The 17,687-nt window shown below is 44.4% G+C and overlaps 1 protein-coding gene across 9 annotated transcripts in view; it reads left to right on the forward strand.

Moving 5' to 3' along the window:
• LOC110503127 (trinucleotide repeat-containing gene 6B protein-like) overlaps positions 1 to 17,687 on the forward strand; it is a 62,118-nt gene that overhangs the window by 30,775 nt on the left and 13,656 nt on the right. For 6 of the 9 annotated variants that reach the window (XR_005039222.1, XM_036960621.1, XM_036960615.1 and 3 more), the window contains 12 exons: positions 2,127 to 2,323; positions 2,496 to 2,570; positions 6,873 to 7,085; positions 7,399 to 7,506; positions 10,976 to 11,104; positions 11,521 to 11,673; positions 12,875 to 13,003; positions 14,148 to 14,328; positions 14,663 to 14,824; positions 15,187 to 15,348; positions 15,557 to 15,700; positions 16,187 to 16,279. Coding sequence is in view for 8 of the 9 variants with exons in the window: in XM_036960621.1 (XP_036816516.1) it covers positions 2,127 to 2,323; positions 2,496 to 2,570; positions 6,873 to 7,085; positions 7,399 to 7,506; positions 10,976 to 11,104; positions 11,521 to 11,673; positions 12,875 to 13,003; positions 14,148 to 14,328; positions 14,663 to 14,824; positions 15,187 to 15,348; positions 15,557 to 15,700; positions 16,187 to 16,279 (1,746 nt within the window). In the remaining variant the exon portion in view is untranslated. The remainder of the gene's footprint in view (positions 1 to 2,126; positions 2,324 to 2,495; positions 2,571 to 6,872; positions 7,086 to 7,398; positions 7,507 to 10,975; positions 11,105 to 11,520; positions 11,674 to 12,874; positions 13,004 to 14,147; positions 14,329 to 14,662; positions 14,825 to 15,186; positions 15,349 to 15,556; positions 15,701 to 16,186; positions 16,280 to 17,687) is intronic. The other 3 variants (XM_036960617.1, XM_036960616.1, XM_036960620.1) reach the window with 3 other exon arrangements.

Here is a 17,687-nt window from a genome sequence, read left to right on the forward strand (position 1 = left end):
TTAAATTTTTTTTACTTAATATAGTACATAAAATAAATTTAGTCTAAAATAAATAATGAAACATGTTCAATTTGGTTTAAATAATTCAAAAACAGTGTTGGAGAAAAGTCAAGGGCAAGATGTGCCATGTAAAAAAGCTAACGTTTAAGTTCCTTGCTCAGAACATGAGAACATATGAAAGCTGGTGGTTCCTTTTAACATGTCTTCAATATTCCCACTTAAGAAGTTTTAGGTTGTAGTTATTATAGGAATTATAGGACTTTCTCTCTATACCATTTGTATTTCATATACCTTTGACTATTGGATGTTCTTATGGGCACTTTAGTATTGCCAGCCTAATCTCGGGAGTTGATAGGCTTGAATTCATAAACAGAGTTGTGCATCAAGCATTGCTAAGAGCTGCTGTTTGAATGAACGCTTACGAGCCTGCTGCTGCCTACCCCCGCTCAGACTGCTCTATCAAATATCAAACCATAGACTTAATTATATTATAATTAACACAATATGGTCAAATCCGGAAACTATCATTTCAAACGTTTTTCAGTGAAATACGGAAACGTTCCATCGAACGGGTGGCAACCCTAAGTCTAAATATTACTGTTACATTGCCCAACCTTAAATGTTATGTCATAATTATGTAAAATTCTGGCAAGTTACTTACGGTCTTTGTTAGGAATAAATGGCCTTTCAACAGTTCGCAACGAGCCATGCGGCCCAAACAGTTGCATATACCCTGTTTCTGCTTGCACTGAACGCAAGAGAAGTGACACAATTTCCCTAGTTAATATTGCCTGCTAACATGAATTTATTTTAACTACATATGCAGGTTTAAAAATATGTACTTGTGTACATTATTGCAACGATTGTACTATTTTTGCAAATGTGCTTTTGTTAAATAACCTGTTTGGCGAATTTGAAGCAACGCAGAACAAGCTAGTTAACTACACATGGTTGATATTACTAGGTTAACTTGTGATTATGTGAAGATTTTTTGTGTGTATAATATGAGTGTAATGCTAGCTAGCAACTTGTCTCCTTGCAGCCCCAAGGTCATTTTGACACTGCACTCACGTAACCGGTGTTCAGCCTGCCACGCAGTCTCCTCGTGGATTGCCATGTAATCAGCCATAATCGGAATCCAAAAAGGCCGATTACCTGTTATGAGAACTTAAAATCTGCCATAATTAATCAACCTCTAGTCCAAACACACCAAGACAGTCGTGAAGAGGGCACGACAACACCTTTTCCCCTTCAGGAGACTGAAACGATTTGGCATGGGTCCCCAGATCCTCAAATGATTCTACAGCTGCACCATCGAGAGCATCCTGACCGGTTGCATCACTGCCTGGAATGTGAAGCGCTACAGAGGGTAGTGTGTATGGGCCAGTACATCACTGGGGCCAAGCTTCCTGCCATCCAGGACCTAAATAATAGGCGTGTCAGAGGAAAGCCCATAATTCAATCACCCAAGTCATAGGCTGTTTTTTCTGCTATTGCACAACAAGCGGTACCGGAAGGCCAAGTCTAGGACCAAAAGGCTCCTTAACATCTTCTACCCCCAAGCCATAAGACTGCTGAACAATTAATCAAATGGCCACTGGACTATTATTGACCCCTCCCCCTTCCATTTGTTTTGTACACTGCTGCTACTCACTGTTATTATCTATGCGTAGTCACTTCTTCCCTACATACATTTACAAATTACCTAACCTGCACCCCCGCACACTGACTCTGTATCCCCTGTATGTTTTTGTTTACTTTTTATAGTTCTTTAAACTTGATTTTATTTTGTAAATTTTCTTAACCGGCAGTGCAGTTCAAGAAGAGTTAAGAGCTTGTAAGTAAGCATTTCACTATAAGGTCTACACTTATTGTATTCGGCTCGTGACAAAGTTTGATTAAGACTGTAACAAAATGTGGAAAGAGGGAAGGTCTGAATACTTTCCAAGTGCTCTGTATATCATAAGCGTAGCTGTGTGACGAGTCACCCTTGCAGAGTGACATGGTTTTGTCTCCCAAAATATCCAGACAGTCAAAGATTTGCATTGTCATCATAACACAGCATTTTGTTAATATGGCATTATGTTCTTATGGTGTAATAATGCTACTCATTGTTATATCCCTAGCAGGTTCAAAGTCTATGCAAGAAGGAAGCTGGGGTGAGGGCGACCAGGGCTCTGTGGCGGCCTCTCGTCACTCCAGCTGGGAGGAAGAGGAGGAGGGAGGTGGAGGGGTGTGGAGCAGCGCTGGGTCCCAGGGTAGCAGCTCTTCCTACAACAGTGGGGGCTGGGGCCAAGGTCACGGGGGCAAGAAGCCCAACAAGGTAGAAAAGGATTCACAATGGGGGGGGGGTTTGTTTGGTTGTTGCCTCATTCAAATACTTCATAGGAGTTGGATTTTTGAGGTCTTTTGGTTTGAAGAGTACTATTTGTTTGACAATGTTTGTGCCAGAACAAACTACTGCCATAAATGTTATCTGTATGTTTTTGTCTCAGGCTCCACTGAAGAGTGGAGGAGGAGACTCCTGGATGAACCCCATGAATAAACAGTTCTCCAACATGGGGCTCCTGGTAAGTTTCAGAGCAAATACAAGGTTTAGGGTCCATGGGCAGGCATAGGTTGTGTTTTGAGATACTGGACATAGTGGGAGATGTTTTGTTGTAGCTATTACAATGACGATGTCATGCCAAGCAGGGCCTAAAATTTACTTTTTGGTCCATAAACCCTGCAGGTAGATGGCGAAATATACTCAGCAAAAAGACACGATCCTGTCTTTCAAAGATAGTTCTTAAAAATCCAAATAACTTCAGAGATCTTCATTATAAAGGGTTTAAACACTGTTTCCCATGCTTGTTCAATTAACCCCCCAAACTAAGTAGAGAATCAATCTTCAGGATGTTATTATCATATATATCCAATAACGTTCCAACCAGAGAATTCCTTTTTGTCTACAGAGTAATGGAACGCAAGGCGATCTAATGAATACTGCGCTTAACCAGGAACTGGCGTTCTGCCAGACCAGTGACTCAAATAGCTGCCATCAGGTCTCACATCACAATAGACTTCATTCCACGTTCTACTGACTATTGACATCTAGTGGAAGGCGTAGGAAGTGCGAACAGATCCATATCTTATTTGGATGTGAATAGGCGATGAGTTGAAAATCAACCAGCCCCAGAATTTCCACTTCCTGTTTGGAAGTTTGCCTGCCCTATGCGTTCTGTTATACTCACAGACATAATTCAAACAGTTTTATAAACTTTCTATCCAATAGTAATAATAATATGCATATATTAGCATCTGGAACAGAGTAGGAGGCAGTTCACTATGGGCACGCAATTCATCCAAAGTGAAAATGCTGCCCCCTATCCCTAAAGGACACTAACAGCTTACAGACGGTAGGCAATTAAGGACACAGTTATGAAAACTTAGGACACTAAAGAGGCCTTTCTACTGACTCTGAAAACACCAAAAGAAAGATGCCCAGGGCCCCTGCTCATCTGTGTGAACGTGCCTTAGGCATGCAGCAAGGAGGCATGAGGACTGCAGATGTGGCTGGGGCAATACATTGCGTACTGTGAGATGCCTAAGATAGCGCTACGGGGACACGGGACAGACAGCTGATCATCCTTGCAGTGGCAGACCACTTGTAACAACACCTGCACAGATCGGTACATCCTAACATCACACTTGCGGGACAGGGACAGGACGGCAACAACTGCCCGAGTTACACCAGGAACGCATAATCTCTCCATCAGTGCTCAGACTGTCCGCAATAGGATGAGAGTGGCTGGACTGTGTGCTTGTAGACCTGTTGTAAGGCAGGTCCTCGCCAGCAACATCGCCTATGGGCACGAACCCACCGTCGCTGGACCAGACGGGACTGGCTAAAGTGCTCTTCACTGACGAGTTGTGGTTTTGTCTCACCAGGGGTGATGGTTGGATTCACATTTATTGTTGAAGGAATGAGCGTTACACCGAGGCCTGTACTCTGGAGCGGGATCAATATGGGGGGGTCTGTCGTCTGGGGCGGTGTGTCACAGCAGCATCGGACTGAGCTTGTTGTCATTGCAGGCAATCTCAACGCTGTGTGTTACAGGGAAGGCATCCTCCTCATGTGGTACCCTTCCTGCAGGCTCATCCTGACATGACCCTCCAGCATGACAATGCCACCAGCCATACCAAACTTTATTTGTCACATACACATGGTTAGCAGATGTTAATGCGAGTGTAGCGAAATGCTTTTGCTTCTAGTTCTGACAATGCAGTAATAACCAACGAGTAATCTAACCTAACAATTTCACAACAACTACCTTATACATACACAAGTGTAAAGGAATGAAGAATATGTACATAAAAATATATGAATGAGTGATGGCACAGAACGGCATAGGCAAGATGCAGTAGATGGTATTGAGTACTGTATATACATATGAGATGAGTAATGTAGGGTATGTAAACATATATAAGTGGAATTGTTTAAAGTGGCAAATGATACATTTTTCATCAATTTTTAATTATTAAAGTGGCTGGAGTTGAGTCAGTATGTTGGCAGCAGCCACTCAATGTTAGTGGTGGCTGTTTTTTTAACAGTCTGATGGCCTCGCGATAGAAGCTGTTTTTCAGTCTCTCGGTCCCTGCTTTGATGCACCTGTACTGACTTCGCCTTCTGTATGATAGCGGGGTGAACAGGCAGTGGCTCGGGTGGTTGTTGTCCTTGATGATCTTTATGGCCTTCCTGTGGCATCGGATGGTGAAGGTGTCCTGGAGGGCAGGTAGTTTGCCCCCGGTGGTGGGGGGAGCAGTTGCCATACCAGGCGGTGATGCAGCCCAACAGGATGCTCTCGATTGTGCATCTGTAAAAGTTTGAGTGCTTTTGGTGACCAGCCGAATTTCTTCAGCCTCCTGAGGTTGAAGAAGCGCTACTGCGCCTTCTTCACCACTCTGTCTGTGTGGGTGGACCAATTCAGTTTGTCCGTGATGTGTACGCCGAGGAACGTCAAACTTACTACCCTCTCCACTACTGTCCCGTCGATGTGGATAGGGGGGTGCTCCCTCTGCTGTATCCTGAAGTCCACGATAATTTCCTTTGTTTTGTTGAGTGTGAGGTTATTTTCCTGACACCATACTCCGTGGGCCCTCACCACCTCCCTGTATGCCGTCTCGTTGTTGTTGGTAATCAAGCCTACCACTGTAGTGTCGTCTGCAAACTTGATGATTGAGTTGGAGGCGTGCATTGCCACGCAGTCGTGGGGGAACATGGAGTACAGGAGAGGGCTCAGAATGCACCCATGTGGGGCCCCAGTGTTGAGGATCAGCGGGGTGGAGATGTTACCTACCCTCACCACCTACTTGTTCTGTGTGTAATTTCCTGCAAGACAGGAATATCAGTGTTCTGCCATGGCCAGCGAAGATCCTGGATCTCAATCCCATTGAGCACGTCTGGAACCTGTTGGATCAGAGGGTGAGGGCTAGTCTGGGAAAAGTCTGGGAACTTGCAGGTGCCTTGGTGAAAGAGTGGGGTAACATCTCACAGCAAGAACTGGTAAATCTGGTGCAGACCATGAGGAGGAGATGCACTGCAGTACTTAATGCAGCTGGTGGCCACACCAGATACTGACTGCTACTTTGATTTTGACACCCCTCAGTTTGTCTCAGTTGTTGAATCTTATGTTCATACAAATATTTACACATGTTAAGTTTGAAAATGAACACAGTTGACAGTGAGGACGTTTCTTTTTTTGCTGAGTTTTTTAAAAAATTTTATGGAGAAAACAAACTGACTATGCCTAATATTTATAGAAAATGTATTAGTAAGAAGTAATGTGATACATTGCTCAATTTCATTACAATGTTTGTGACGTGAGTCTCTCAATCAAAATATCAGATGAGTTAAAGGGCGAGAGGTTACCTTGGTAATGGTGTCACTGGAGTCTCAAGTGTGTCTGTGTGAGATTTTGGATCTGACTAGTAGTAGACAGCATCTCTCCGCTATCAGTTGAAGCAGCAGACTCAAACTAACATTGAAAAACAACCGACCTTGTGATCAAAGCAATCTAAATGGCCAAGAAACACGAGGACAAAGTCTCACTTTGTAGATTTGAGTAAATTAGACCAGCGTTTATGCCTGTGCGCAGTGCCTCCAAAAATGAATATATCAGCACTCTGCACAAATCTCCCTAGCCAGGCAGTGTTGCTGTGCGAGGTGGTTTATATATTATTTTTTCTTTTTGCGATTAGCAGCTATGCAACATAACTGCAGAAATACTCTTAAAACAAGCTACTGTAGGGCCTCTGGTCTAAGTAGACGCGCCACTACAGGCCCAGGTTCGATCCCAACCCGGCTGTATCGCAACCGGCCGTGATTTGGAGTGCCATAGGGCGGCGCACAATTGGCCCAGCGTTGTCCAGGTTAGGGGAGGGTTTGGCCGGGGGGGCTTTACTTGGTTCATCGCGCTCTAGCGAAGACTCATCAGTTGAACAGTGTTTCTTCCAACACATTGGTGCGGCTGGCTTTCAGGTTAAGAGGGCGGGTGTTAAGAGGTGCGGTTTGGCGGGTCATGTTTCATAGGACGCATGACCCGACCTTCGCCACCAGAGCCCCAACGTTGCAGCGATGAGACAAGATCGTACACGTGTGCTCATCCTTTACTTTTTACTCCTATTTCTATTCGCAAATGTGAATGTAATGCTCGCACTCTAGAGCCCTGCAAATCGACCACCCGCCTACATGGCTTGTGAAATATACATTTTTACTCTCCAATACCTCAATTCACCCTCATTTGGCAGGTGTTAATTTTACGCCCCCTGATGCCACGTGATAGCGATGTTGGGGTTGATGGTGGTAGTGAAGATATGTGCTGTGTTTGTAGGGTGATGATCCTAGCGGGCGACCTCTGGACCTGGCCCCTGGTCCTTCTCAGGATAAGAAAATGGAGGGAGAGAAGCGAGGGATGGGCCTGAATGACTACAATGGAGAGATGCGTAAAGGAGGGCAGAGAGGAGTGGGAGGAGGAGGCATGGTCTACCGTTCACCTGGTTCCAAAGAGATTGGGCCTGGCGACCCTGGGCCTTGTTATGACAAGGTTGGTACCTCAGACACATCACAAACCTCTCTGGATACGTCCCAAATTTCACCCGTATTCCCTGTATAGTACATTAGTTTTGATCCGAGCCCTATAAGCCTTGGCCAAAAGTGGTGCACTATAAAGGGCCGCAAACCTCTGACTTCTCCAAGTCCCTCTTGTCCCGTTAACATTTTCTTCTCTGTATTTCTTTCTTTCCCATCTTCTTTTGGTATCCTTCTTCCTGCCCCATCATTTGGTATCCTTCTTCCTGTCTTGCCTACTTCTTCCCCCAAATTGGGCAACTACTTCGATTGGCTGTCACTGCGATCAGCAGCCCTTGCCGTTCACCAATCAGGATGGGTTCCTTGGGGAGGAGTACTCTCCACCCACTGTCTACAAACCCTCCCCCCTCTACAGCCACACTATCCCCCCTAGACAAGTAAGGCTGTGTCCCTCTGTCTCCATCAGCTCATTGCTTCACTGCTAACCTGGTCCCCGAAACAGGTTCTGCTTTAGCCAACTCTTGAGTACTGTACATCCCTCATAAATTGTATTTGTCAAAAAATCTGAGTACATATCATTAATAAAAAATAAAATGGATGTACCAATTGCAGATTATTCCTTTTAAACATCAAGTACAAAGTATCCTAATGTAATTTTGTGTCAATAGCTAGGTTTCCAACCGATTGGTGACAGGTTTTCATGCAAATATTCTCAAATCTGTATAAAAACAAAACACATTTTCCCACCAGAAACGTTTCCATCAAACTGACTTGTTGTGGATTAAAGACTGTGCGTGATGACAATGCACATAAAATAACTTTTGCGGTTAAATTCCCATGTACTGAATAAAGTACAAGTTGTGTTAAATGGGTTTCCATCGCATTTTCAATTCTGGGTTTTGTCAAAACAAATATGGTTTGTTTAGTGAATGTGCCTACTTTGGTTTTGGCATGTGCGCTCTAGCCAACAGCTCACAGCTCATATAATGGTACCTACAGTGCCTTAGGAAAGTACTCAGACCCCTTGACTTTTCCCACATTTTGTTACGTTATAGGCTTATTCTAAAATTGATTTATTTTTTAATCCTCATCAATCTACACACAATACCCCAAAATGACAAAGCAAAAACTTTTATTATTTTTACATTTTTGCTAATTTATATATATTTTTAAAAACAATGTAATTGCGAAAAGTATTCAGACCCTTTTAATCAGTACTTTGTTGAGGCAGCGATTACAGCTGCCTCACAGCTGCCTTCTTGGGTATGACACTACCAGCTTGGCACACCTGTATTTAGGGGCGGCAGGTAGCCTAGTGGTTAGAGCGTTGGGCCAGTAACCGAAAGGTTGCAAGATCGAATCCCCGAGCTGACAAGGTACAAATCTGTCGTTCTGCCCCTGAGTAAATAAGAATTTGTTCTTAACTGACTTGCCTAGTTAAATAAACAAAACATTTGGGAGTTTCTCCCATTCTTCTCTGCAGTTGCTGCACAACTATTTTCACGTCTCTCCAGAGATGAAGTATGGTGGTTCAAGTCCGGGCTCTGCCCCAAGGACATTGAGACTTTTCCTGAAGCTATCCATACCTGCGTTGTCTTGGCTGTGAACCTTCTCCCCAATCAGAGGTCCTGAGCACTCTGGAACAGGTTTTCAACAAGGATCTCTCCGTTCATCTTTCCCTCGATTCTGACTAGTCTCCCAGTCCCTGTCGCTGAAAAACATCCCCACAGCATGATGCTGCCACCACCATACTTCACCGAAGGGATGGTGCCAAGTTTCCTCCAGACGTGATCTTGGCATTCAGGCCAAAGAGTTCAATCTTGGTTTTTCAGATGAGAGAATCTTGTTTCTCATGGTCTGAGAGTTAGGTGCCTTTTGGCAAACTCCAGGCGGGCTGCCATGTGCTTTTTTTTTTTACTGAGGAGTGACTTCCGTCTGGCCACTCTACCAATAAAGGCCTGATTGATGGAGTGCTGCGGAGATGGTTGTCCTTCTGGAAGGTTTTCCCATCTCCACAGAGGATCTCTAGAGCTCTGTCAGTGATCATCGGGTTCTCGGTCACCTCCCTGACCAATGCCCTTCTCCCCCGATTGCTCAGTTTGGTTGGGCGGCCAGCTCTAGGAAGAGTCTCGGTGGTTCCAAACTTCTTCCATTTTAAGAAAGATGGAGGCAACCGTGTTCTTGGGGACCTTCAATGCTGCAGATATTTTTTGGTACCCTTCCCCAGATCTGTGCCTCGACACATTCCTGTCTCGAAGCTCTACGGACCATTCCTTCAACCTAATGGCTTGGTTTTTGCTCTGACATGCAGTGTCAACCATAGGACCTTATATAGACTGGTGTGTGCCTTTCCAAATCATGTCCAATCAATTGAATTTACCACCGGTGGACTCCCCATGTTTTTGAAACATCTTCAGGATAATCAATGGAAAAAGGATGCACCGGAGTTCAATTTCGAGTCTCATAGCAAAGGATCTGAATACACCACCATACTTCACCGAAGGGATGGTGCCAAGTTTCCTCCAGACGTGATCTTGGCATTCAGGCCAAAGAGTTCAATCTTGGTTTTTCAGATGAGAGAATCTTGTTTCTCATGGTCTGAGAGTTAGGTGCCTTTTGGCAAACTCCAGGCGGGCTGCCATGTGCTTTTTTTTTTACTGAGGAGTGACTTCCGTCTGGCCACTCTACCAATAAAGGCCTGATTGATGGAGTGCTGCGGAGATGGTTGTCCTTCTGGAAGGTTTTCCCATCTCCACAGAGGATCTCTAGAGCTCTGTCAGTGATCATCGGGTTCTCGGTCACCTCCCTGACCAATGCCCTTCTCCCCCGATTGCTCAGTTTGGTTGGGCGGCCAGCTCTAGGAAGAGTCTCGGTGGTTCCAAACTTCTTCCATTTTAAGAAAGATGGAGGCAACCGTGTTCTTGGGGACCTTCAATGCTGCAGATATTTTTTGGTACCCTTCCCCAGATCTGTGCCTCGACACATTCCTGTCTCGAAGCTCTACGGACCATTCCTTCAACCTAATGGCTTGGTTTTTGCTCTGACATGCAGTGTCAACCATAGGACCTTATATAGACTGGTGTGTGCCTTTCCAAATCATGTCCAATCAATTGAATTTACCACCGGTGGACTCCCCATGTTTTTGAAACATCTTCAGGATAATCAATGGAAAAAGGATGCACCGGAGTTCAATTTCGAGTCTCATAGCAAAGGATCTGAATACATATGTAAATGGACTATGTCAAGTTTTTATTTATAATATATTAGCAAATATTTTTTTTAAAACTGTTTTTGATATGTCATTATGTGGGGTCAATGGGTCTGAATACTTTCCAAAGGCACTGTCTGAGATTATTATGGATAAGAGCGAGTTTGTCAAACAGCAGCCAAGCATCGATCATCATGTCACCAGAATAAGTCCCTCGATATTTATTGGAAAGTAACATCAAGCTCATCGCCTTCCACTGTCACCATCCTGTGAAGTTCATCATTTTATTTAATCTGTAGCCTAACAAATTGCATGCTTTCCTGAGTCGTAGTGGGAGGACCACACAACATATCATGAGGTGACTCCAAGTTTACTTCGATATGATAGTTATTATAATAAAAATGTATTTTCACAGCCATTTCTCGCTAAATGTATTTTACCTACACAAAACGATCCCAGCTTGTCTGGTGTATTTTGTTGTCATTTGGAATGTTTACCGACAAATGTTCTGTTTTCATTAGTCCTGCCTGCCGTAAAAAAAAAAAATATCCGACATGTACTTTACTCTCATAAAAAGTTTGGATGGAGACATGTTTATTGTTGTACCATTCTCTTCATTTGTAATTTCCTACTTCATCTCCTCTGTCTTAATATCTAAGAGTCAGCCATGTTTGTATCCCTCTCTGTTCCCCTGTCAGGGTGGTCATAACATGTTTGGCGGCTGCGGTGGTGGGATGCCCCAGTCCAGACACCAGCCCGGTGTGCCACCCATCAACACGTCCGCTGGGATACGAGCGCAAGTGCCCCATCAGTACCTGTCGCCTCAGGTACCATTGTTGTTTTTGTTGTTGTATTTGATCAGACTGTAAAAGTAATCAGCTGTTTTAATGTTAATCTTTTCACAGCTTTTTTCACAATACTTGCTGATCAATATCCCTTGTGCAAATCAGTCTACTATATGCCCCAACCTCTGCTCAGGAACAATAGATTTTTTGGTCCGTTGGCTTTTTAGTCAGAACTTTATGTGCAACATGTTGTTTCCAAGGATGTGATTTTATTTTGCCAGCCTGCTCTGGATCATTACCTAATGTGAGTGATTAGGTGAACTCACTCGATGGAGGAAGAAAATCTCACCAAATCGATGAGTAGTGCACCACTGATTTTCTGTTTATTAGAGGTAATGTGCTAGACAGAAGGTGCTTTGTTTATGTTCCACGTTCCCATGGTAACACCGATGTTCCAGGTGCCAGGTTCCATGCTGAAGCAGGTGGCACCTCCCAGTGCCGGCGTGAGTGGGGTGGCGGGTGTAGGAGGGGGTGTGTTCCCCCCTCAGCTGTCCCCCCAGCACATCGCAATGCTGAGCGGCATCTACCCCCCCCATATTCAGTTCCAGCTGGTGAGTAGCTGTACTCCTATACAACTCTAGAATGAAAACCGTAGTGGCCAGAGAACATAGCCTTGAGGAACACCAAAACAAACCTTAGATTTATTCTAATTAAAGCCTTGTTGGCTGACACGTCAAGGTTTTTATATACCTATATAGGCCTATGACAAGTCAGTAAACGTACCAATTTGTTTTACAAATTAGAGACCTTACAGCTCTATTACCCCTTCTTCTTCTAGCCACTCAATGTTTCCTCTGGAGAGAGAAATAGCAGTGGGGGGATTGTTTTGGGGGTCCCTCCCCAAATACATTTTATGTTGGACTGAGAAGCTTAGTTGTGGGGACTTTTTAAAATAATATTCTACTCCAAAATGAATGAAAAATAAAATGATGCTGATACCATTTAAAAAAAATTCCGCGCCCAATAACATATTGGTACAATTATTTGTTCAAATTATTTTAACATATTGGACCATGGTCCATATTATCAGGTATGCCATTAGCAATAAGCATATTACCTGCAGCCCAATTTATTCAGCATAGTGGCTGGCTATAAATAGGCTGAAGCATGGGGTTGCCTATTGGGCTAATCATTAGCTAGATACCAAATGTAATCTTTTATCTAGTTCGCATCCTATTGATGTATTGTATGTCCCAAAAAACTTGGTTAAACACAGTAAATATGTGTGCCTTCCTGTTAAGGAAACTTGGGGTAACATGCCTGTACTTCTCGCAGAGACCACTTCATGTCACCATTTTCTCCCCCTAAAACTTTCCCTGGTTACCACTACTCTTGCTCAACAAAACATTTCACCTGTCAGCACAATTAAAGTCACTCCCCAAAATTATTTTGAGGTAGTCAGAATGCATGTTTCCCTCCCATATGCCACTCGTAACTTGAATGCGCCTCAGGGAATATTTCTCTCCCATAGAACACGACAAGAAGCTGTAGGTAAACAGATGAACTATTATACTATGAGGTTGTCAGATTTCTGCTCATTGCTTGTTTTTTTGCAGAGAAAAAGTAAATGTGGACTCTTCTAGTGTCTTAAATGTGCACTTCGCCAGAAATATTTGTTCATGTTCCATATTTTTGGGGGTGTGGCACCAATGAGTTTGCCGTGGAGCAGCGCCGCAGCAGAAACACTGCACTGTGTTGAGACTGCCTTCCTCTTGGGGCAGGTGTTTACAGTGGTCTCTCCCTCTCCCCCAGGCCTGCCAGCTCCTCCTCCAGCAGCAGCAGAACCCCCAGCAGCTCACCTCACCACAGCAGCTACAACAGCTCCTACAGAACCAGAGAAAGTTCCCCCAGAACCTACGCCAGCAGGCCGACCCCCAACAGGTCAAACTGCTATTACTGTTACAGCTGCTACTAATACTATTGCACTGGAAACAACACAACCAATGTTCCCTCTAAGCAGCGAGCGTGCGTGGCCGTTCTTCTGTGATCTAATCAACATTATATCTCAGTCCCTTTTCAATGCAACAAACCAAAACACATCTAACTTAGCAAGATTGAGTCTGTGATTTTGTGGTAGGCAGAGCCAGAACGCAACGGAGTAGAATTCTATTGGCAGGGGTGGCACACAAGCGGTCTTTTAATCAGCTGCGAGTGAAGGCACTTTTCAGATCAGTTCTTTGCAGGTTAGCAAGTTAATATCCCAGTTATACATAAGTATAGGTCAGCAATGGGGAGTTACTGCTTCCTACAAGAGCACAAAACATGTAGGCTACATTTCTTTGAAAAGCTAGTCTTAAGGTAAAAAGCTTGTCTTAATCAAAGGGGGCAGTGTTGTATTTTGAGACAGGCATGAATAAGCCAATAGGCAGAGGGGTAGCCTACATTATCTAATTCTCTGTATGGTAGTAATAATACATTTTATTTTATAAAGGGGTTTCTTGCATCATGCAATTTAGTCACCTATTTGGTCCATGGTGTTACAGGCCAAGTAAAAAATCATTAATTCATGTCAAGCCTTCATAATGTAAGTCTCATGCATTGAACACCACATATAGGCCAGATCATATAATTCAAAAGCTATTTCGATGTGAAATTGTTATGGGATTTGCTCCATTGGTTTTGTTGGTAGGCCTACATTTAATGCTCAAATAGCCTATTGGCTACTGTCAAACTGTAAGGGTACAGCCTCAGTGTTCACTGTGAATGCGCACCGGAAGTTGCATGAAATTCTCACACTGTTCAAGTTTCCGCTCACAAGAACCTAAAATGTTCTTAGTGCCTCAATTTTTTTTAATGAACATTGAACGAAACCCTAGTTATTTCAACTAGTTATTTCAACCTTAAACGAAACGTGCCCGCTATGAATCAGGTGAAACTCTGTACATACTATATGTTTTGAACACAAACGTTGAATTCTGATTTGTATGATTTTTCACATGAATAGTCATAGGCTGGTGTTGCACCCATGTTGCCATGTCTGCTCACAGGGTTCCCAATTCCACCCATCCCTCATCTCTCTCCTCAGCTGGCCAGGATCGTGGCTGTTCTCCAGCAGCAGAGGCAGCAGCAGGGTGTCGGAGGGGGCTCCAAACTATCACCCTCTGACCTGGGAGGAGGAGGCCCCAAACTGCCTATGACTGACTCCCTGCCCCATCCAGGCATGGGTGGCTCTGTGGACCTGCTCCAGAAAACACAGGGCTACTCTGGTGAGCGCTGTAAATAATGACATGAATGGACGTAAAGGATAGATTATCATTTATTTTTGAAAAATGCTTGATTTTCCATTTTACCCGAGAGATCGTCCAACTCATTTTGACAACTGTTATACATCTTATTTTCAATACAAACCACTAACAATGTTAGTTTTATTTGTTGTATGTACAGGATACACATGGTATACACCGTCCAACCAAATGCTTACTGTCAGTGTAAACCGTCTTGAGGATTTTCATTGCATACTGACGGATTCTCTGCATGTAATTGAGTCATACAGGCCCCCTGCCATCAGCGCTAACCCCTACCTGTCCCCCTCCCTCTCAGGCTATGGTGGAGGAGTGAACCTGTCTGGTCTGGACATGGGGGGCTCGGTGATGGGAGGCCCAGGGGGGATGAAGGACATGGGGGGGCAGCAGTCCCGCTTCAAATGGATGATGGAGGGTCACTCTCCTGCCCCCTCCCCTCCTGAGAGCCTCAACAAAAACGGTGAGAGTCCTAAAACTGTAGTGAGTTTACGGAATTAATTATTGTATGACATGGGGCAGCAGGTAGACTAGTGGTTAAGAGCGTGCCAGTAACCGAAAGGTCGCTGGTTTGAATCCCCAAGCCGAAAATACGCTGATGTGCCCTTGAGCAAGGCACTTAGCTCCAATTGCTCATGTCAGTCGTTCTGGACAAGAGCGTCAGCTAAATTACTAAAATGTAAATGCCAGCATGTATATGTTGATTGTTGACCCATCTTCTGCTTTTTCATCTGGCTTTATTTGTCGTCTTTCTTCATCTCTCTCTCTCCTCTGTATCGCTCTCTTATTATCTTCTCCCTCTTTCAATCCCCCTCTTCCTCTTAGGTCCTATGTCCACCCCTATGAGAAGGGGGGGCTCTCCATACTCCCAGTATGACATGATGGGAGGGGAGGGGCTAGGCATGCCCCTCCAGAGGGACAACTGGCACCGTACTCCTGGAAACAAGATAGGCTCCAAGCCCCAGGGCACGTCCAGCTGGCCTCCTGGTGCGTGGCCATTCTAAATACCAACTGAATCTGCAGGATTTTGATCTATCCAACCACTAACACACCTGATTTGACCAAATCCCCTGAATCAGCTAGTGTTGGGCTGGAACAAAAGCCTGCAACAAACACCCTGTAGCTCTCTGGGACCAGGGTTAAGTCGTGGCTTCATCTGTTTTCAAAATAAAAATCAAGAATTTCTGTTTGTCAGAGTTCCAGCCCGGCGTGCCCTGGAAGGGGATCCAGAGCATCGACCCTGAGTCTGACCCCTACATGACCCCAGGGAGCATGATGGGAATCCCTGGGCCGTCCAGCCTCAATGACACCGAGCACCAGTTGCTAAGAGACAACACAGGTACCTACCGAGACTCATGCAGAGTTGCAACTGTATCTATGACTAAGTCCACTTTCCGAGCACCTGTTGATAAGAGACCAGCTGACCTGACATATTACATAAGTATGCTGTCATCAGCCCACGTCCTCACAAAGTCAAAGAAACTAGTATACCACTGAAATCATATCCATCAATGCATGCACCAGTTAAACATTAAGTTGTGTTAATAATATACTCTCTGGTGGTCCGTGGACCAATTTCAGATTACATTTTTTTTGGAACTTAGTCCAACTTACAAATTTGCTTTAAAACTGCTAAATTGTCTCTATGCCCTGTGGAAAAATTTGCAGAATTGCATGACATAAAATATTTGATGTTAATCTTCGCTGTCACGTGGGGGGCCGCTAAAATGTTTTGCTCGCAGGGTGGGGGGGTTATGGATGTGGGTACGCAGACCCACGAGCCACCTTAAGTCATGGGGCCACGCTTGTTGTGTTTGTGTTCTAGAAGCCAACCCCTCCCTGAACACCTTGCTGCCTTCACCTGGTGCCTGGCCCTACAGTGCCTCAGACAGCCCCCTCAACAACGCACACAACTCAGGTAACAGACTGAAAACGCAGTAACACTATGAATGTGCTATGTATGCTTTATGGATGTGCTATGAAGTCCTAAGGTGCCTTTCACCAAAAGAGCTATCACGTTCACTTAGGGTGCGTCCGCAAATTCACTCTATCTACTCTGATTTCAGAGCATTCTCTTCTGAGTATGCCAGAGCGCAGAATAACTAATTAATTTACGAACACTCAACACCCGTTGAATGTGTCAGTAAACGTCGGCAAAAACTCGTAATTAAATTGTTGCCAGCAGCACCGTTAGTCACCAACGCTCTGGATAACATGAAAACAGCCTAACCAGCTCTGCTCGGGTGAGTAAAAAAGGTCAAAAAGTGGTCAAAAAGTGACCTGTTCCCTCGTTTTTCTCTGGAAGTACAGTGGGGCAAAAAAGTATTTAGTCAGCCACCAATTGTGCAAGTTCTCCCACTTAAACAGATGAGAGAGGCCTGTCATTTTCATCATAGGTACACTTCAACTATGACAGACAAAATGAGAAAAGAAAATCCAGAAAATCACATTGTAGGATTTTTAATGAATTTATTTGCAAATTATGGTGAAAAACAAGTATTTGGTCACCTACAAACAAGCAAGTTTTCTGGCTCTCACAGGACCTGTAACTTCTTTAAGAGGCTCCTCTGTCTTCCACTCGTTACCTGTATTAATGGCACCTGTTTGAACTTGTTATCAGTATAAAAGACACCTGTCCACAACCTCAAACAGTCACACTCCAAACTCCACTATGGCCAAGACCAACGAGCTGTGAAAGGACACCAGAAACAAGATCTCACCCCGTGGGGTCAAAATGATCACAAGAACGGTGAGCAAAAATCCCAGAACCACACGGGGGGACCTAGTGAATGACCTGCAGAGAGCTGGGACCAAAATAACAAAGCCTACCATCAGTAACACACTACGCCGCCAGGGACTCAAATCCTGCAGTGCCAGACGTGTCCCCCTGCTTAAGCCAATACATGTTCAGGCCCGTCTGAAGTTTGCTAGAGAGCATTTGGATGATCCAGAAGAAGATTGGGAGAATGTCATATGGTCAGATCAAACCAAAATATAACTTTTTGGTAAAAACTTAACTCGTCGTGTTTGGAGGACAAAGAATGCTGAGTTGCATCCAAAGAACACCATACCTACTGTGAAGAATGGGGGTGGAATCATCATGCTTTGGGGCTGTTTTTCTGCAAAGGGACCAGGACGACTGATCCGTGTAAAGGAAAGAATGAGTGGGGCCATGTATCGTGAGACTTTGAGTGAAAACCTCCTTCCATCAGCAAGGGCATTGAAGATGAAACGTGGCTGGGTCTTTCAGCATGACAATGATCCCAAACACACCGCCCGGGCAACAAAGGAGTGGCTTCGTAAGAAGCATTTCAAGGTCCTGGAGT

This window comes from Oncorhynchus mykiss, chromosome 23, assembly GCF_013265735.2.
Source record: "Oncorhynchus mykiss isolate Arlee chromosome 23, USDA_OmykA_1.1, whole genome shotgun sequence".
Lineage (NCBI taxonomy): Eukaryota > Metazoa > Chordata > Actinopteri > Salmoniformes > Salmonidae > Oncorhynchus > Oncorhynchus mykiss.